We start from the raw sequence: 17,794 nt of genomic DNA on the forward strand, positions 1-17,794 counted from the left end.
CAGTTGTGGTGAAAGAAACTTTGTTTTGTTTCTCCTTCTCCTCTGGAGCATCACCCAAAGTATTATTATTCTCTAGAACTCTGATTTTAATCGTTTGTTTTGCTTTTATGATTCATAAAATATTTGTTGTGGAAAGCAATGTCATATTGTTTTGACGTTTAGTTAATTAGTAAGTTATTTTTCCATATTCTTGCCACATTATGTTGTTTTTTTTTCCATAGCATTTTATGTAATTGCTATGTTCAAAACATTTAATTTCAAGTCAGATTGTTTAACATAGATATCTTCAATATTTTAACTCATAACTCATAAAATGTTTTAATATTACTTGATTCTGATCAGATTCTTGTATCTGGACAGTTTTGTGTACATATGACGGATAAAAATCTTGTAATACAGGTCAGTAAGATTAAGTGTGATATTTGGATAACATTAGTCTACTGTGTGCACTTCTCTTTGTAACAAAACAAAAAAAATAGTCTTCACAAGAAGCTCTTTGTACATTGTTGAAATGGTAGGATATATGAGGGAAAAAAGAGGAAGAAAATTAGAATTTCTACATTAGGATTATGAAGAGCACCTTTGTGTCTGTAAGTGATTACATTCAGAGCCTTTTCCTTTCTCCTCTCCATTTCTCCGCTGCACCTGGCTCTGATTATAAGGGCAGACTAAAGTTCTGATCAGAGCCTTGCAGTCTGGAACATAAAACCACCGCTGTGCCACTGCTACGCTGCACATGCATGTCCTCCTTCTCTCACTCCCTCTACAACACACACACAGGCTCAACACACACTGGAAACATGAGCCAGATCTATTTCTTGTTCCCTGCAGAGCTCTATCTGTGCACTCTTTAGATCTTTAAGAATGAAATAACTCCCTGCTAAGTAAGGCCCTTGCTCTGTGCTGCGACTCTTATCTTCTTCTATTTGCTTGCTTACGGCGATGATTGCAGTGAAATGACGAACGAGTGGATGCAGGGGCTGAGAAAGGCGCATCCTCCGTAGCAGCGGGCGGGACGATCATGTGGCCTCATCTAATGAGAGGGGCGCCCCGTTTCGAAGGGTTTCGACTCTCTTTTTCACTCTCACTGTGGCCGCGGCTGCCTGTCATTACACTCTCCCTATCAGAGAGCATTCTGGGAAGTCTTGCCACAAGGCCATCCATGTCTCTTTCTGTCTCACCACATGTTTGACTTCTTTCTTCTTCTTTTTTTTTTAAGTTTCCAGTTTTATATCACCCCCTACGTTGATTTTCATTCTTGCATATTCATCAAGCTGATGGGCAAGTCTCGACCTAACAGTAATGAGCTGCTTACATAGAGCCAGAATTACACTCATCTGAGGCTGCTTGCTTTTTATTTAATTGGAATCTTTTTATAGTCTAAAAGACCATTTTTATCTGATTGGCCCCTGCACGGATTTGTGTCTGCATGCCGTCCCGTGTTCAAAAGTGTGCTTGCTCTTTTGAAAGGAGAGCAGACGGTGCTGTATTTTTTTTTTTTTTCTGCTGCTGTGGTCAGGATTCATTTGTGAAAGGTAGCTGTGTGTGTGGGGCACAAAGCAAGCACTGTGTGGGGAAAAGGAGTGGTGTAAAGCTCACGCCAACCTGTAGAAAACGTACTCCTACTGCAGGCCGTGCCAAAGTTGGCACAGGGTTGGCTGAGAGGGGTGAAAAAAAATAAAAAATTCAGTGGTAAAATGTTTTCAAGGAAGAGTTTTTAATGCTCTTCGCCTTCTGGAGCTTCTTCACATTTTTCCCCATTGCAACCTCTATATTTACTGCATTTATGGCAGGGACCAAAAGTTGTGATGTTAAAGTGGAGGGAGGATGCTATAATTTTTTTCCCCACAGTTTTCTGCCAAGTGAAATCTTAAAAACAAGGCTACTTTATCTTGAAGCACTTATCTAAAACCTAATGCAATAAGTGGCCTTTAAAAGTCACCTTATTCATTTTAATTTAATCTCTTAAGATGAATGTAGCACAGCTGTTTTGTGAAGACCTCAGAGAAACGGCATCATCAAGTTATTTTAACATTTGCAAGGAACACAGCAGTCATGTGAAATGAGATGATCAGATGCAGAATGCTTTTATAGTGGAACATTAACATCGTCAGCCTGAACAGACTGTGCCCTGTGTCAAAGAGTTCAGAGTTGACAAGAAGGTGAGTGAGACAAAAGAAAGAAGGCAGCGGAGGAAATGTGTTATAGCAGAATAAGGTGGATCCACAGAATTCTGCCATAATAAATACAAATGGAAATGAACAGAATTATTTCTGTTCCGAAAGAATATTGAAAAGCTTTTGTTCCGCCTCCCATTTGCACACTTTAATATAATATTATTATAATTTGCTGTTAATTCTTGTAACATGATAAAATGTGAAATGGTTCAGAGGATCAGTAAATAACTCTGAGGCATGAACAGAGGATCAGTAAAACTCTGGGCATCCGCAGGATTTTGTACTTTAACCCTCCTGGTTTGCACCGCCTCCTCCTTCTTGACCCGTTTGACTCAACGACTCGCCCTCTGCTCCTGTGTTCCAGCTGTGGCTCCAGTGGTTCCAGAGCTGAACAGCGACATAGACACCAGTAACTTTGATGAAATAGAGGTGGAAAAGGGAACTGCTGAGACTTTTCCTTCTCCCAGAGCCTTTGCGGGCAACCAGCTACCATTTATCGGCTTCACTTATTTCAAGGAGGATCAGTAAGTCTTTTAATCTTGTGTTCTTTTCATTTGACTGGTATTTATCTGGCTATATTATATTTTTATTTTTGATTTATTTGTATTTCTGTAATGAGTTAATATGAAGAAAAGTCAGTTCATTGCACTGACGAAGGACTGTTTACAGGAATGCTTAAAGGGAAACAACAGCTTCACACTGAAGCCAGACACTGTATCCCTGTTTTAGAGCCATACTGCCGCCTTGTTCTGACAGTCTCTTAAAACGCTCTCTCTGTGTCTAGTTTATCATAGTTTCCTGCCTTACTTTAGCCTAGTAGAAAAATTGAGAGGAAAAAAATAACATTTATTTGTTAAAGTGATGTTGCTGAAGTCCCTTAATCCACAAACTTGCTACTTAAATACAATCGACAAAGTAACTGTTCCTATGTAGCCAAATTTTATTGGGAATATTTGTCAAAATGATTAACAACAAAATGATAAACTAACCAAGTGCAGCAACTCTGCACCTAACTCGTCACAATTCATTTTTTTTATTGCTTTTTAATTCTTTTAAATTGATTTCATAATAAAAACTGGGTGCAGAAGTTTAAATTGATAATGGAGTGGGCGCACATTATTAATATCACATTAGGAAAAAATATTGAAAATCTTAAATGCTTTTCTCTTTTTTTCATATTATTTTTTTACTTGCTACAATTAAATGTATGTTTTTAATGTGAGCAATTTTTTATAAATTTTAGCTGAATACTTTTGCAGGGCTCTGCAGATGCTTTTATGAGTTTGGCCGCATCAAAACATTGTCAGAAAGTAGGGCTTCCTAGAATAAAATTAATGGTTTTACAAACTGACACTATGTTATGACTGATCTTTGAACCTCACATCCTCCCTGAAGTTTGGACTTGTGTGTTTCTACCAATTAAAGCAGTTGCAAACATTCATGGGTTTCCTCTCTCTATTTGTAGGCTCCTGAGTGGAACAGGCAGCAGCCCTGAGGAGGATTCAGACAACTGCAAGGAAAACTGCAAGGACACAGAAAATTCTCTGGATAGCAAGAAAGATGTGAGTGACTTTGTGTGCAAAGTTTTTTGTCCTGTAAGAGAGGATAGATGGAAGACATTTTTCTTTGTTTTTCCTCTGAGCAGCTGCATAGAAAAGTTAAGCAGCTGGAGGAGCAGCTTGATCATGAGATGCAGGCCAAAGATGAACTGGAGCAGAAGTGCAAGTATGAATGAGACACACACACACACACACAATTGAACATCATTATGATGGATTATATCACAGTATGTACAATTTGAAACTATAAATCAACTTTTTGATACACTTATCTATAAATTGTGATTTTAAGAATAAGCAGAATTCATTTCAAATTTATGTTTTGTTAATATATTAGCAGAATCACTTAGGAAAGAGGTAGTAATTAACATCCTCATAGTGATAGTTGCAGTATAGGCTAAATCAGGAGTGGGTGTGTTGGACCAGGATTCTTCCTGGTCCAACACACCTGAATCCAATAGCTGTAGCACCTCCTAAGTGCAGTCAAGTTCTCCAGAGTTGTGCTAATGACCTCATTATTTGACTCAGGTGTGTTGAAGTAGAAACACATCTAAAAGTCGCAGGAGACCGACCCTCAAGGAGCAGGAGTGCCCACCCCTGGTTTAAATGAAACAAGAAGAAGAAGAGTGTTGGAGTCAAATTTGGCTTAATTTTTGTTCTTTTATTTATTTATTGTATTTCACCAGTTTGCTGTTTTTGAAAAGTGAAGAAAATGTTTCAATGAACAGGTCAAATGTGTTTTGTTTTTAACAAGTGGTTATATGTCAAAGAAATTGTTTTTTAAAAATGTGTAATCAAGTTTGTTTTTGTCTTCAGAAATGCCACCAATCGTTTAGACAAGCTGGTCAATGAACTGGATAAGGAGGTAAAAATGGACTCAGAAGTGGCTACAGGTACTCTAACCCAGTCTTGATATAACACGGTAGATCTAAGTTTGCGTTTCCATTCCTGTTTTATCAGATGAACAGTCGGCAGAAAATGGAAGCCTCCATGAGGCAGCTGGAGCGAGAGCGAGCCCTGCTGCAGCACCAGAGTGCGGAGAACCTCCGCAAGGTAGAAATGGAAGCAGACAGAAAGCGCATCCTGGAAAACGAATGTGAGCATCCAGCAACCTTTATCTGACACTGGGTTTATATTTTTCAAAATCTGAATAACATTCTTCTCGACCGTTTTTACAGTAAACAACTTAAGGGACCAAATGGAGGACCTGAAGAAGAGGAACCAGCACTCACAAATATCTAATGAGAAGAACTTCGAGCTGCAAAAGCAGGTAAGGAAACTCTGTATTGTTACTCACCACAGCATGATTTACTTTTCTCGCAGAAAAATTTGAACTTGCCATCAAAGATTTTTATCTGTTTGTATCATGAATAACTAACAAAATATTCCCCAGGCATATGATTGAATGCAAGTTGATATTTAACCTTACTAAAAACATCTAGCATTGTCTCTGACCTTCATTGTTGCCGTTTGTATAGATATGCATGTATTTGCTTTTTGTTTAACTTGGCCACTCACGGTTGTAAATTGGACATGACAGAGTTTTCTTAGTAACTCCTTAAAATGTGGAAAACAGGAGAACAGTCCATTTTAGTGATAAAAATGATAGTTGGAGATCTTATGATCTGTACAGCAACCATTACATCTGCATGACATGTGGCTCCAGAGGATAAATCTAATGTTTAGCGTAACAGAAGATCTGTGAGTGGGCCTGTTTCTCTTCTAAGAGTCAATGTGAGCATTGTTGGAGTGCATGACATCACTGACTTAATTAAAATGTAATGACCTCTTCTTACTTGAGAGAAGCAAGATTTCCACCTCCAAAAAAATGTATGATTCATACGGATTCACAAGACTCAAAGACATGCAAACAAAAAAAATCTTATTTTTGTTTTATATTTTTACCTTTGTATTATTTTGGCTTCTTCTATTTTTCCTATCATTTTGCTGCTGCTTTTATTTCATCACATATTGAAGGATATTTGTGTTCTTTTTTGTTCTGAAGCAACAGATGTTTTCCCCTTATGTTTCTAAATCTGCTGCTATCATGAAAAAGTTTAGCCTTTTCGGCTAAATGAAAATGAACTTCATCTGTTTCTCACCTGTAGCTCCATGAAGCCAACGATGCCCTGCAGGCCGAGCATGAGGCGGTGGCTCGGCTGAAGAAGAGCCAGGCGGAGGCACAGAAACAAGCCCAGAGCCTCGAAGTCAGCCTCAGGGAGCTGGAGAAAAAGTGCAGCGGATTGGAAGCGAGCAAGGCGGAGCAGGAGAAGCAGATGAGGGGGCTGCAAGTCGAGCTGGAGGAGGAGAGGAGAGAACACAACATCAGGACGGAGACCCTCGCTGACCTGCAGGGTGAGACACGGAAACAGCTGAACAGACAGTTCAACTCATCATTCATCACACTAATCGTGATTTGGACAATTAAAAGTAATCAGATTTTTGAGTGTTCCTGAAGTGTGCTCTCTTCAGTTTTGGAAAAAGAAAGACATTACATAACTTGGAGTGTGCAGTTGAACTGAGAATTAGATGTGAATCGTTTTTTGGATTCAGCCCTGGGAAATATTGGATCATAGGTGGAAACATCTGCTGAAAGAGGTGGAGAGTGAAGCAAGATGCCAGAACATTGCAGGGTTTTTTTTGTTTGTTTTGTTTTCTTGAGAGGTGGCTTTACATTTCAGAGACACCGCCTTCTGAGGTCAGAGGGGAATTTGTTAGGTCAAAGTTTTACCTGTTTACTGTGATGCCTCATGCCATTTTCTTCCATTGGTCAATGTCTCCTTTAAGGTCCATTCATGGAAAAGAAAAGGAAAACAAACTCAAAGTGCCGTATTTTGTGTGTTTTTTTCCAAACATGAGGTGTCACATAGGGAATGTCCAAAAATAAGAGGACCAAGTGTTAAATTATTACATGTTTGTGTCAAAATAGATGCATCCATCTAATTGTGTTGTTGTTTTTACACTCAATTTCAGGAACAATTTTGGTCCTAGAAGACGAAGTGAAGGAGGTGAAATCTTCTCTTTCCAAGGTCAAGAGTGAAAAAAAGGAACTACAGACAAAGCTAAACAATCTCGAAAAGGTATTTCCTTCTCTCCCGATTACTTTTATTGTACTTAAATGTAAAATATTCCTCCATTAAAGACTTTAATGTGTAAAAGACATTATGCTAAAAAACATAACGTATATGCTTTGATTGCAGGAAAAGAACAACCGAGAGATTGACCTAACGTTCCAGCTCAAGTCGCTCCAGCAGAGTCTGGAGCAGGAGGAGGCGGAGCATAAGGCTACCAAAGCTAAACTCACAGATAAAAGCAAAATCTACAAATCTATCGAGGAGGCCAAAGCTGAGGCCTTAAAAGGTGAGCAGAAAGATCAAAAGGCATCCCTGGTAAGAATTTAAGGCCTTAAAATTAATAGATCTTTTATTACTGGAGCAAAATGTCACCCTATGAAATTGTGATTACAAAAAATCTCAACGTAAACATTTTTCATTCAAGTAGGGAAAAATATCACCTTGAGAAAGTATTGATTATAATTGTTTTCTTTCTTTCTGTCACTATTTCTACTGAGCAGTTTTGCCAGTTTTTTATTTAGCTGTCCTTCACCTACCAGCGCACACACATTTCCAAAAGCTAATGTATTGAAAAAGTAATGAATGCATTCAATTAGAAATTGTGATTTTTTTTTTTTTGTTGTTGTTGTTGTTGTTTTCAGGTGTGGAATGAATGCAATTTAGGGCTTTAAGACATTTAACTTTTGTCTGCAGGTGTAAACTTGGTTTTATGCAGATAAATTCTATAGTTTAGCAACGCCATGTCTACTAAAAAGTGACATAGGATTCAGTTTGGTCTTCTAGTCCTTTGCTAATAAAGAACCCTTAGTACTACATGCAAATGTATAGCAAAGGCACAAATGTTTTACTGATCCTATCAACAATTTATTATTTTTTTTTGGTTTTGTTTCATTTGTTCCAGGGATGGAGAGCACCCTGCAGGAGGAGCGCAACTTGAAGCTGCAGGTGGAAGAACAACTGCTGCAACTAAAGAAAGAGCACTCCATGCTAGACTGTGATCACAAGCAAGCAGAGCAAAAGCTGGAGGAGTTGCAGGCACAAAAGAAGAAACTTTCTGAAGAGGTAACTTTTTTTCTAAGATGTAGAAATGCATGAGCCGTTCAAAATTTGACTGTGACAATAGGAGTTAAATGTAGAAAAAAATGCCTGTTTCTTTATGCAAAGAGTGCAAATTCATATGCTGTAATTAAAATGATGAATATCATGAAAAATCTTATTGAAAACATTTTATGGTACATTGAAGTTTGTCTGTAAATACTAAAATTATTTAAAAACTATATATTTTTAATGAAACTATTTTAGCCTGTGATGAATTAAAATTGTACTAAGGAATTTATTGTAAATATATTTCTATAAATAATTTTGCATCAATTTTTAAAATGTATTGAGGGCACATTTTCCATCACTTGACTTTCTTGTTGCTGTAGCAGCTGGGATTAAATAAACATGTATAAAATCGTGTGTCCAGGTGATGGACCTCAACCACCGCCTGGAGCAGGAGACCCGCAAGCGAAGTTTGAGCCAGTCCGATCTGAAAGCGCAGAAACAGCAGGTGTCGGCGCTCGCCTCCTCAGAGAAACAGCTCAAACAGGAACTCAACCAACTGCTGGACATGAAGCAGAGCCTGGAGAAGCAGAACCAGGAGCTACGCAGGTCAGGCTCAAAAGCATTTCAGAATGAGCCCAATTTGCAACCGCGCTCACGGCAGCAGCTTTGATGTCTGTCATGGTTTTTTTGACTGCTTTGGCTCTCGTGTTCAGCTTTGCCTCCGCCTGTGATTGACAGATTTTTGGTACCATTTCAGGGAAAAGCAAGAGGCTGATGGCCAGCTGAAGGAACTGAAGGACCAGCTGGAGGCAGAGCAGTATTTCACAGTAACTCTCCTTTTCTAGTCTGTCAAACAGTAGCAACAGCTGAATATTTTACAGTCAGCAACAGCATGAATGTTCAGCACAGTGGAGAAAATATCATAAATCTGCATCATTAAGCGCTAATGTGCAATGTAAAAACTGCAACTTCTGTGCTTTTTTTTTTTTTTCCCCCTTAGACCCTTTACAAGACACAGTTTCGTGAGCTGAAGAATGAATGTGATGAGAAGAATAAGATGTATAAAGAGGTGCAGCAGCAGCTGGCAGAATACCAGGAGGAAAGGTAACTGTACCTGCCAAGATTCAACTCCTTTCAACATTCACATAATAATCCAGCTGTTCCAACAGAAAAAAATGTAATTCAGTAAGAAACAGTGAGATGTCTGGAGAAAGGATGGGAAAAAAATGAAAAACAAAGCAAACACAACTACAATTCGCTGTGAAAGTGTTTATCAAGCTGAGACACAAACTTCTGAACAAACCAAAGCAATATGTGTGAATTTGAAGTAAAATTATATAATCCATCTTCCATTTTCATGATTGATTGTTTTTCTCTCTTTCTACCAAAACCTTGATGACAAAAGGCTTCAACTAGCCCCTTTTTTGAAGGACAGTTTTGTTTAGAGAATCTTCAGAATTCATTTTGTTTTGAATATTTAAAATGTCTTCCAGTACCAGTTAAATATTAGAAATGAAAGATTAAAGCTGCAAGCAGCCTCGAACGGCCCTCGCAGCCAAGCGCCGCTCCGGCCTATTGCCACCGCGGGGTACGAGCAACCGCCGCCTCACGCCAGCCACCACAGAAGCTCTCACGCAGTTTTCAGCGCCTCCGCCCGCACCGCGGAAGGTGTTGCTCAGTTTCCATCAACGCTGCGCACGTGCTAAGACAGAAGTTGTTGCGCAGTTTCCGCGCCCGTCCACTTGGCGGTACGCATCTATGCGTTCGGCGGCTCTCCTTCACGATGCAAAAAAATGTGGTATAGATTCATTGGTTTAGCGAGGAAATATAGCTGGCGGATTAATTGAGGGGCGCAGTGGAGTCAAAATACATTTCAATGCTGTTTTGCTCTTTAGAGGTCAACAAAGGTCATACGTATCCAATTTGGCGCCAGTCTGATGATCCACGTTTCATTTAGAGACGATCATATGCACGTGGCGAAGAACTGCAGTTCGTCATTTGTACACCCCAATGCGGTTCGGTCAGCAGCCAGCATTCATAGAGTTCATCATGTTATCGTTTTTAGTCAGTATTCACATGATGAAACCCATATAAATTCTAGAATAACAGTAAAATATACAGCAGAAAAAACATGTGACTGCCTCTTAAAGTGGGCGGGGCTACAGTGAGGTCATCAAGTGACCATGGAAATGTTTTCAGGGCTGTTCTCTAGAAAGACAGAGGAAGTGTGATGATGTGCAGCTGTGATCTTGCATTTGGAAGTCATTTAATGTTGATGTTTCATGGTAAATAGTGAAAGTTTACACTAAGCCACACCACATGCTTGATGTTAACTACAACTGAGATCTAAATGCAGTGCAACTTTAACGTTAGTGAAATGAGTCAGGAAAATGGTGAAGGTTAAGATGTATCAGTTTAATAAACCGCACTGTTCAGTAATAAACCAAGGGCAATGCACATTAACAGAGCACAGATAACTTTCAGCACATTAGAACAATAGCACAGGCTCAATCCCACCCATTAATTAGGTATTAATCACAGGAAGTGCTGCAACTAAATATTACAACCCCATTGGATCGGTAAAAAGATACTTAGCATTTTCTCAGAGCTCTTTTAAACGACATTTTTAAACATCTTCTATACATAATAACAAGTCTGAATGTATGAAACTGGATGTATCAAACACACTATTCAGTTTATTGAATTAGTCAAGCGCTTCGTTAGCATTAAAAACGTTGCAGGCCTCAGGCATTGGGTTAGCATCCTCCTCAGAATAACTGTTCCAAACATGACGGCTTCCAGAACCAGCAGGAAGGAATAAATTACTCACCGCACCGCGAGTTACGACTGTTTAAACGAACAGCAATGGGTTCATTGCACCTGCCGCGCTGACGTCACAACTGTATACCCGAATGCGGCTCTTTTTTCTGCTTTAGTAACTATTACTGCTATAAAAGACAAAGTCGTACTTAAGACACAAATAAAACAATACTATGTACTTTGTTTAAGTTTTTATGGATTTCCAAGCGATCCTCAATTAAGACAGCTTGTAAATATTCGTTGCTACAAGTTAAAGCTACCACTTGAAGCTAACGCCGTACACACCGCTCTAAGCACCGTCTTAATGAGCCATTCACAACAAGCATGCAAAAGTAATAAAACGAAATAACACAGAAATCTTAAGCAACACGGCCATATTTTTCTAAAAGTAATAACTCTGAATCTGAACAGTCAGCTGAACTAGAACTCCGATACCAGAGTAAGCTCTGTGCTCGTTTTTCTTCGTCATAATTCAAGCAAAAAGTCTGAACTGTAATCTGTCCCCCCCACCCCCATCTCCCCGCTGCGTTTATTGTCGTTAGCAATAAACACACGTAATATGCTTGAAAATAAGGCACAAACAATGTCCGTTAGAATGGCTGAGAAATCTTTAGATAATTAAATAGCAGATTTTTACAAGAAAAATGTCAGAGAATCCCTGCTAGCACAAGCTAGCAGGCTTGTGCTAGCAGTTTAGAGAAAATAAAACTCACCTTCATATCTGTGAATGTATAACGAGGCGAACATCTTAAAACTTTTCTCTGGCTTACTTGTTTGGGCTTCGGATCGATGTACATTATTAATTGTTACCTTGGAAAAACATTTGAGCCGTATTTCCGGAACGCGGAAGCTCAGGTGCAAAGAGCGCATTAAAACTGCTCCAACTCCGGTCCAACAGAGCCTTCTTGCTCAAAAGCGTGGTTCGGATTTCCAACTCCAAAACACAAGCAAAATGTTGAGCGTAGTCCAGTTCTGTGGCTCCTAAAAGCAGGCAAAATGTTCAGGAAAACTTCGCAGCTCCAGCTGTCGCCGACCGACTGCTATGACGTAGCAGCTCCACGACAGTTACACTTAACTGACCAGTAAGGCACAGACGGCTGGAATTGATGCATTTACTTGTGGTATTAAATAACAGTCATTAACAAAACGCTACATTTACTCCGTGTTTTAAGCCAACAAATATTATCTGAGGGCTTACATATAACATTTCAGGTTAAATGTAACCTCTATCCTTTTGGAAATCTCACGGCAAACGCGCACGAAACGTTTTGACGGCCGTTCGCCGTAGATCTGTTTTCTCATTGATGGAGTACCACTGCCTCCTGCTGTCGCAATACTGGTATTGCACTAGCAGTACCAGTATTTCTCCACAAGGTGCCAGTAGTACTCCATCAACACTGACCCAGTGTTCTTACTTCGCTGTGTCATGTTTTGCTGAATGACTTTGTTTGTATTATTTCTAAAAAATGAATGAATGTTTGTACTTTAACCCACAAAATAAACTTATATATATATAAAAAGTTATAATAATGTATATTTAAATAATTAATAACAACATAACCTATGGGCTGCTGTTTTCTAGGGGGCGCTATAGAGAAATTAGGCCACGCCCTACAAATATTGTGATGGATTCCAGTCGGGGAGTGGATAAATATTCATCCTTGTGAGTTTGCAGCAGCTGAGCCCGAAAATGTGGTATTGAGAGCCAAACGTATGGCGATGGCGTTACAGGTAACTTCGCCACGCCGCCATGCCCACCTGCTCTATCGTAGCTGGTCGGGGTTGGAATCCTCAATACACCAACATGTCTTCGGTGTCTGGGCACAGTTTCATGTTGATGAGGTCAAAGGGGTCGGATAGCGAACGTTCACAGTAAAACATTACACTTCCTGTTCTCAGGGGGCGTGGCCTAAGTGATGTCATCATTCGACCATAGGGTAATGTAGGAGACCCGATGATGATCAATCACAGAAACTTTGGTGCCTCTGTGAGTTTCTGTGTAGGAGATATAGCAGTTTATGTTTTTATGGCGAGTAGGTGAACTTTGACCCCTGCTAACCCCCCTTCAGCATACTCAAAAACTCACCGTTAGATAACTTTAGATGAGACATGCCTTATGAACAGACTGACCGAGTTTGAAGCCGATCAATCGAAATCCCTAGGAGGAGATAGATCAATACGAAGGCTGTAAACGGCAAAAATGGGGTCAAAAACCGAACTTGAATCCAAAATGGCTGACTTCCTGTGGGGTTTAGACCATGGCTCCAAGAGACTTTTTTGTACGTCCTGACAAGGTACACGTGTGTACAAAGTTTCGTATTGTAGGTTAAAGCATGGCTTGGGGCTGATCATTTAAAGTTTTCTAGGGGGCGCTATATAGAGAAATTAGGCTACGCCCACCAAATATTGTGATGGATTCCTGTTGGGGAGTGGATGAGGGTCCATCCTTATGAGTTTGCAGCAGCTGGGCCCGAAAATGTGGAATTGAGAGCCAAACGTATGGCGATGGCGTTACAGGTGACTTCACCACGCCACCACGCCCACCTGCTCCATCGAAGCTGGTCGGGGTTGGAATCCTCAATACACCAACATGTTCTCTGTGTCTGGGCACAGTTTCATGTTGATGAGGTCAAAGGGGTCAGATAGCGACAGTTCACAGTAAAACATTACACTTCCTGTTCTCAGGGGGCGTGGCCTAAGTGATGTCATCATTCGACCATAGGGTATTGTAGGACACCCGATGATGATCAATCACAGTAACTTTGGTGCCTCTGTGAGTTTCTGTGTAGGAGATATAGCAGTTTATTTTTTTACAGCGAGTAGGTGAACTTTGACCCCTGCTAACGCCCCTTCAGCATACTCAAAAACTCACCGTTTAGATAACTTTAGATGAGACATGCCTTATGAACAGACTGACCGAGTTTGAAGTCGATCAATCAAAATCCCTAGGAGGAGATAGATCAAATACAAAGGCTGTAAACGGCAAAAATCGGCAAAAATGGGGTCAAAATGGGAACTTCAATCAAAAATGGCTGACTTCCTGTGATACTTGCACTATGACATTAATTGTAAATTTTGAGCGTCTTGGGGAGTTCTACAAGTGTACCAAATTTCATGTATCTACAATAAAGTAAGTGAATAGCAGAGGGTAAAAAAGGGTGTTTTTCCAATTTCTAGGTGGCGCAGTAGAGACATTTCTGTTGCAATTTTTGCTACGACTTTAAAATACGTAAATTTTAAACAGGCTTAAGGCCTCTGCCAAGTTTGGTGAGTTTTGAATATGATAAAGCCCCCAAAAAGCCAATTCATTTGGGTGGAAGAATAATAATAATAATAATTAAAGCTGCAAGCAGCCTCGAACGGCCCTCGCAGCCAAGCGCCGCTCCGGCCTATTGCCACCGGGGTACGAGCAACCGCCGCCTCACGCCAGCCACCACAGAAGCTCTCACGCAGTTTTCAGCGCCTCCGCCCGCACCGCGGAAGCTGTTGCTCAGTTTCCATCAACGCTGCGCACGTGCTAAGACAGAAGTTGTTGCGCAGTTTCCGCGCCCGTCCTCCAGGCGGTACGCATCTATGCGTTCGGCGGCTATCCTTCAAGATGCAAAAAAATGTGGTATAGATTCATTGGTTTAGCGAGGAATACAGCTGGCGGATTAATGTAGGGGCGCAGTGGAGTCAAAATACATTTCAATGCTGTTTTGCTCTTTAGAGGTCAACAAAGGTCATACGTTTTCAATTTGGCGCCAGTCCGATGATCCACGTGTCATTTAGAGCCGATCATATGCACGTGGCGAAGTAATGCATTTCGTCATTTCTACACCCCAATGCGGTTCGGTCAGCAGCCAGCATTCATAGAGTTCATCATGTTATCGTTTTTAGTCAGTATTCACATGATGAAACCCATATAAATTATAGAATAACAGTAAAACATACAGCAGAAAAAACATGTGACTGCCTCTTAAAAGTGGGCGGGGCTACAGTGAGGTCATCAAGTGACCATGGAAATGTGTTCAGGGCTGTTCTCTAGAAAGACAGAGGAAGTGTGATGATGCAGCTGTGATCTTGCATTTGGAAGTCATTTAATGTTGATGTTTCATGGTAAATAGTGAAAGTTTTACACTAAGCCACACCCACATGCTTGATGTTAACTACAACTGAGATGTAAATGCAGTGCAACTTTAACGTTATCGTGAAATGAGTCAGGAAAATGGTGAAGGTTAAGATGTATCAGTTTAATAAACCGCACTGTTCAGTAATAAACCAAGGGCAATGCACAATAACAGAGCACAGTTAACTTTCAGCACTTTAGAACAATAGCACAGGCTCAATCCCACCCATTAATTAGGTATTAATCACAGGAAGTGCTGCAACTAAATATTACAACCCCAATGGATCTGTAAAAAGATACTTAGCATTTTCTCAGAGCTCTTTCAAACGACATTTTAAACATCTTCTATACATAATAACAAACAACTCTGAATGTATGAAACTGGATGTATCAAACACACTATTCAGTTTATTGAATTAGTAAAGCGCTTCGTTAGCATTAAAAACGTTGCAGGCCTCAGGCATTGGGTTAGCATCGTCCTCAGAATAACTGTTCCAAAGATGACGGCTTCCAGAACCAGCAGGAAGGAATAAATTACTCACCGCACCGCGAGTTACGACTGTTTAAACGAAACAGCAATGGGCTCTTTGCACCTGCCGCGCTGACGTCACAACTGTATACCCGAATGCGGCTCTTTTTTCCACTTTCAGAAACTATGACTGCTATAAAAGACAAAGTCGTACTTAAGACACAAATAAAACAATACTATGTACTTTGTTTAAGTTTTCATGGATTTCCAAGCCATCCTCAATTAAGACAGCTTGTAAATATTCGTTGCTACAAGTTAAAGCTACCACTTGAAGCTAACGCCGTACACACCGCTCTAAACACTGTCTTAATGAGCCATTCACAACAAGCATGCAAAAGTAATAAAACGAAATAACACAGAAATCTTAAGCAACACGGCCATATTTTTCTAAAAGTAATAACTCTGAATCTGAACAGTCAGCTGAACTAGAACTCCGATACCAGAGTAAGCTCTGTGCTCGTTTTTCTTCGTCATACTTCAAGCAAAAAGTCTGAACTGTAATCTGCCCCCACCCCCTCTCCAGTTAACAATAAACACACGTAATATGCTTGAAAATAAGGCACAAACAGTGTCCGTTAGAATGGCTGAGAAATCTTTAGATAATTAAATAGCAGATTTTTACTAGAAAGCTAGCAGGCTTGTGCTAGCAGTTTAAAGAAAATAAAACTCACCTTCATATCTGTGAATGTATAACGAGGCGAACATCTTAAAACCTTTCTTTGCCTTACTTGTTGGGGTTTCGGATCGATGTACATTATTAATTGTTACCTTGGAAAAACATTTCAGCCGTGTTTCCCGAACGTGTAAGCTGAGGTGCAAAGAGCCCATTAAACTTCTCCAACTCCGGTCCAACAGAGCCTTCTTGCTCCAACGCGTGGTTCGTATTTGCAACTCCAAAATCCAAGCAAAATGTTGAGCGTAATTCAGTTCTGTGGCTCCAAAAAGCAAGCAAAATGTTCAGGAAAACTTTGCAGCTCCAGCTGTCGCCGGCTGATGTTATTACGTAGCGTCGATCTGTTTCTCATTGATGGAGTACCACTGCCTCCTGCTGGTGCAATACTGGTATTGCACTAGCAGTACCAGTATTTCTCCACAAGGTGCCAGTGGTACTCCATCAACACTGACCCCAGTGTGTTCTTACTTCGCTGTGTCATAAGTTTTGCTGAATGACTTTGTTTGTATTATTTCTAGCAAAAATGAATGAATGTTTGTACTTTAACCCACAAAATAAACTTATATATATAAAAAGTTATAATAATGTATATTTAAATAATTAATAACAACATAACCTATGGGCTGCTGTTTTCTAGGGGGCGCTATAGAGAAATTAGGCCACGCCCTACAAATATTGTGATGGATTCCAGTCGGGGAGTGGATAAATATTCATCCTTGTGAGTTTGCAGCAGCTGAGCCCGAAAATGTGGTATTGAGAGCCAAACGTATGGCGATGGCGTTACAGGTAACTTCGCCACGCCGCCATGCCCACCTGCTCTATCGTAGCTGGTCGGGGTTGGAATCCTCAATACACCAACATGTCTTCGGTGTCTGGGCACAGTTTCATGTTGATGAGGTCAAAGGGGTCGGATAGCGAACGTTCACAGTAAAACATTACACTTCCTGTTCTCAGGGGGCGTGGCCTAAGTGATGTCATCATTCGACCATAGGGTAATGTAGGAGACCCGATGATGATCAATCACAGAAACTTTGGTGCCTCTGTGAGTTTGTGTAGGAGATATAGCAGTTTATGTTTTTATGGCGAGTAGTGAACTTTGACCCCTGCTAACCCCCCTTTAGCATACTCAAAAACTGACCGTTTAGATAACTTTAGATGAGAAATGCCTTATGAACAGACTGACCGAGTTTGAAGCCGATCAATCGAAATCCCTAGGAGGAGATAGATCAAATATGAAGGCTGTAAACGGCAAAAATGGGGTCAAAAACCGAACTTGAATCCAAAATGGCTGACTTCCTGTGGGGTTTAGACCATGGCTCCAAGAGACTTTTTGTACGTCCTGACAAGGTACACATGTGTACAAAGTTTCGTATTTGTAGGTTAAAGCATGGCTTGGGGCTGATCATTTAAAGTTTTCTAGGGGGCGCTATAGAGAAATTAGGCTACGCCCACCAAATATTGTGATGGATTCCTGTTGGGGAGTGGATGAGGGTCCATCCTTATGAGTTTGCAGCAGCTGGGCCCGAAAATGTGGAATTGAGAGCCAAACGTATGGCGATGGCGTTACAGGTGACTTCGCCACGCCACCACGCCCACCTGCTCCATCGAAGCTGGTCGGGGTTGGAATCCTCAATACACCAACATGTTTTCTGTGTCTGGGCACAGTTTCATGTTGATGAGGTCAAAGGGGTCAGATAGCGACAGTTCACAGTAAAACATTACACTTCCTGTTCTCAGGGGCGTGGCCTAAGTGATGTCATCATTCGACCATAGGGTATTGTAGAAGACCCGATGATGATCAATCACA

General features: G+C 40.5%; 1 protein-coding gene across 5 annotated transcripts in view; it reads left to right on the plus strand.

The window, feature by feature from the left end:
• LOC129375452 (rho-associated protein kinase 2-like) overlaps positions 1 to 17,794 on the plus strand; it is a 46,455-nt gene that overhangs the window by 14,851 nt on the left and 13,810 nt on the right. For all 5 annotated transcript variants that reach the window (XM_055054542.1, XM_055054541.1, XM_055054544.1 and 2 more), the window contains 13 exons: positions 2,542 to 2,701; positions 3,643 to 3,739; positions 3,823 to 3,902; positions 4,553 to 4,601; positions 4,697 to 4,832; positions 4,915 to 5,006; positions 5,845 to 6,091; positions 6,710 to 6,816; positions 6,937 to 7,096; positions 7,712 to 7,872; positions 8,279 to 8,463; positions 8,615 to 8,684; positions 8,858 to 8,961. In XM_055054542.1, coding sequence (XP_054910517.1) covers positions 2,542 to 2,701; positions 3,643 to 3,739; positions 3,823 to 3,902; positions 4,553 to 4,601; positions 4,697 to 4,832; positions 4,915 to 5,006; positions 5,845 to 6,091; positions 6,710 to 6,816; positions 6,937 to 7,096; positions 7,712 to 7,872; positions 8,279 to 8,463; positions 8,615 to 8,684; positions 8,858 to 8,961 — 1,648 coding nt within the window. The remainder of the gene's footprint in view (positions 1 to 2,541; positions 2,702 to 3,642; positions 3,740 to 3,822; positions 3,903 to 4,552; positions 4,602 to 4,696; positions 4,833 to 4,914; positions 5,007 to 5,844; positions 6,092 to 6,709; positions 6,817 to 6,936; positions 7,097 to 7,711; positions 7,873 to 8,278; positions 8,464 to 8,614; positions 8,685 to 8,857; positions 8,962 to 17,794) is intronic.

The sequence above is a fragment of the Poeciliopsis prolifica genome, unplaced genomic scaffold (genome assembly GCF_027474105.1).
Source record: "Poeciliopsis prolifica strain line A6 unplaced genomic scaffold, Auburn_PproV2 SCAFFOLD039, whole genome shotgun sequence".
Taxonomy (NCBI): Eukaryota; Metazoa; Chordata; class Actinopteri; order Cyprinodontiformes; family Poeciliidae; genus Poeciliopsis; species Poeciliopsis prolifica.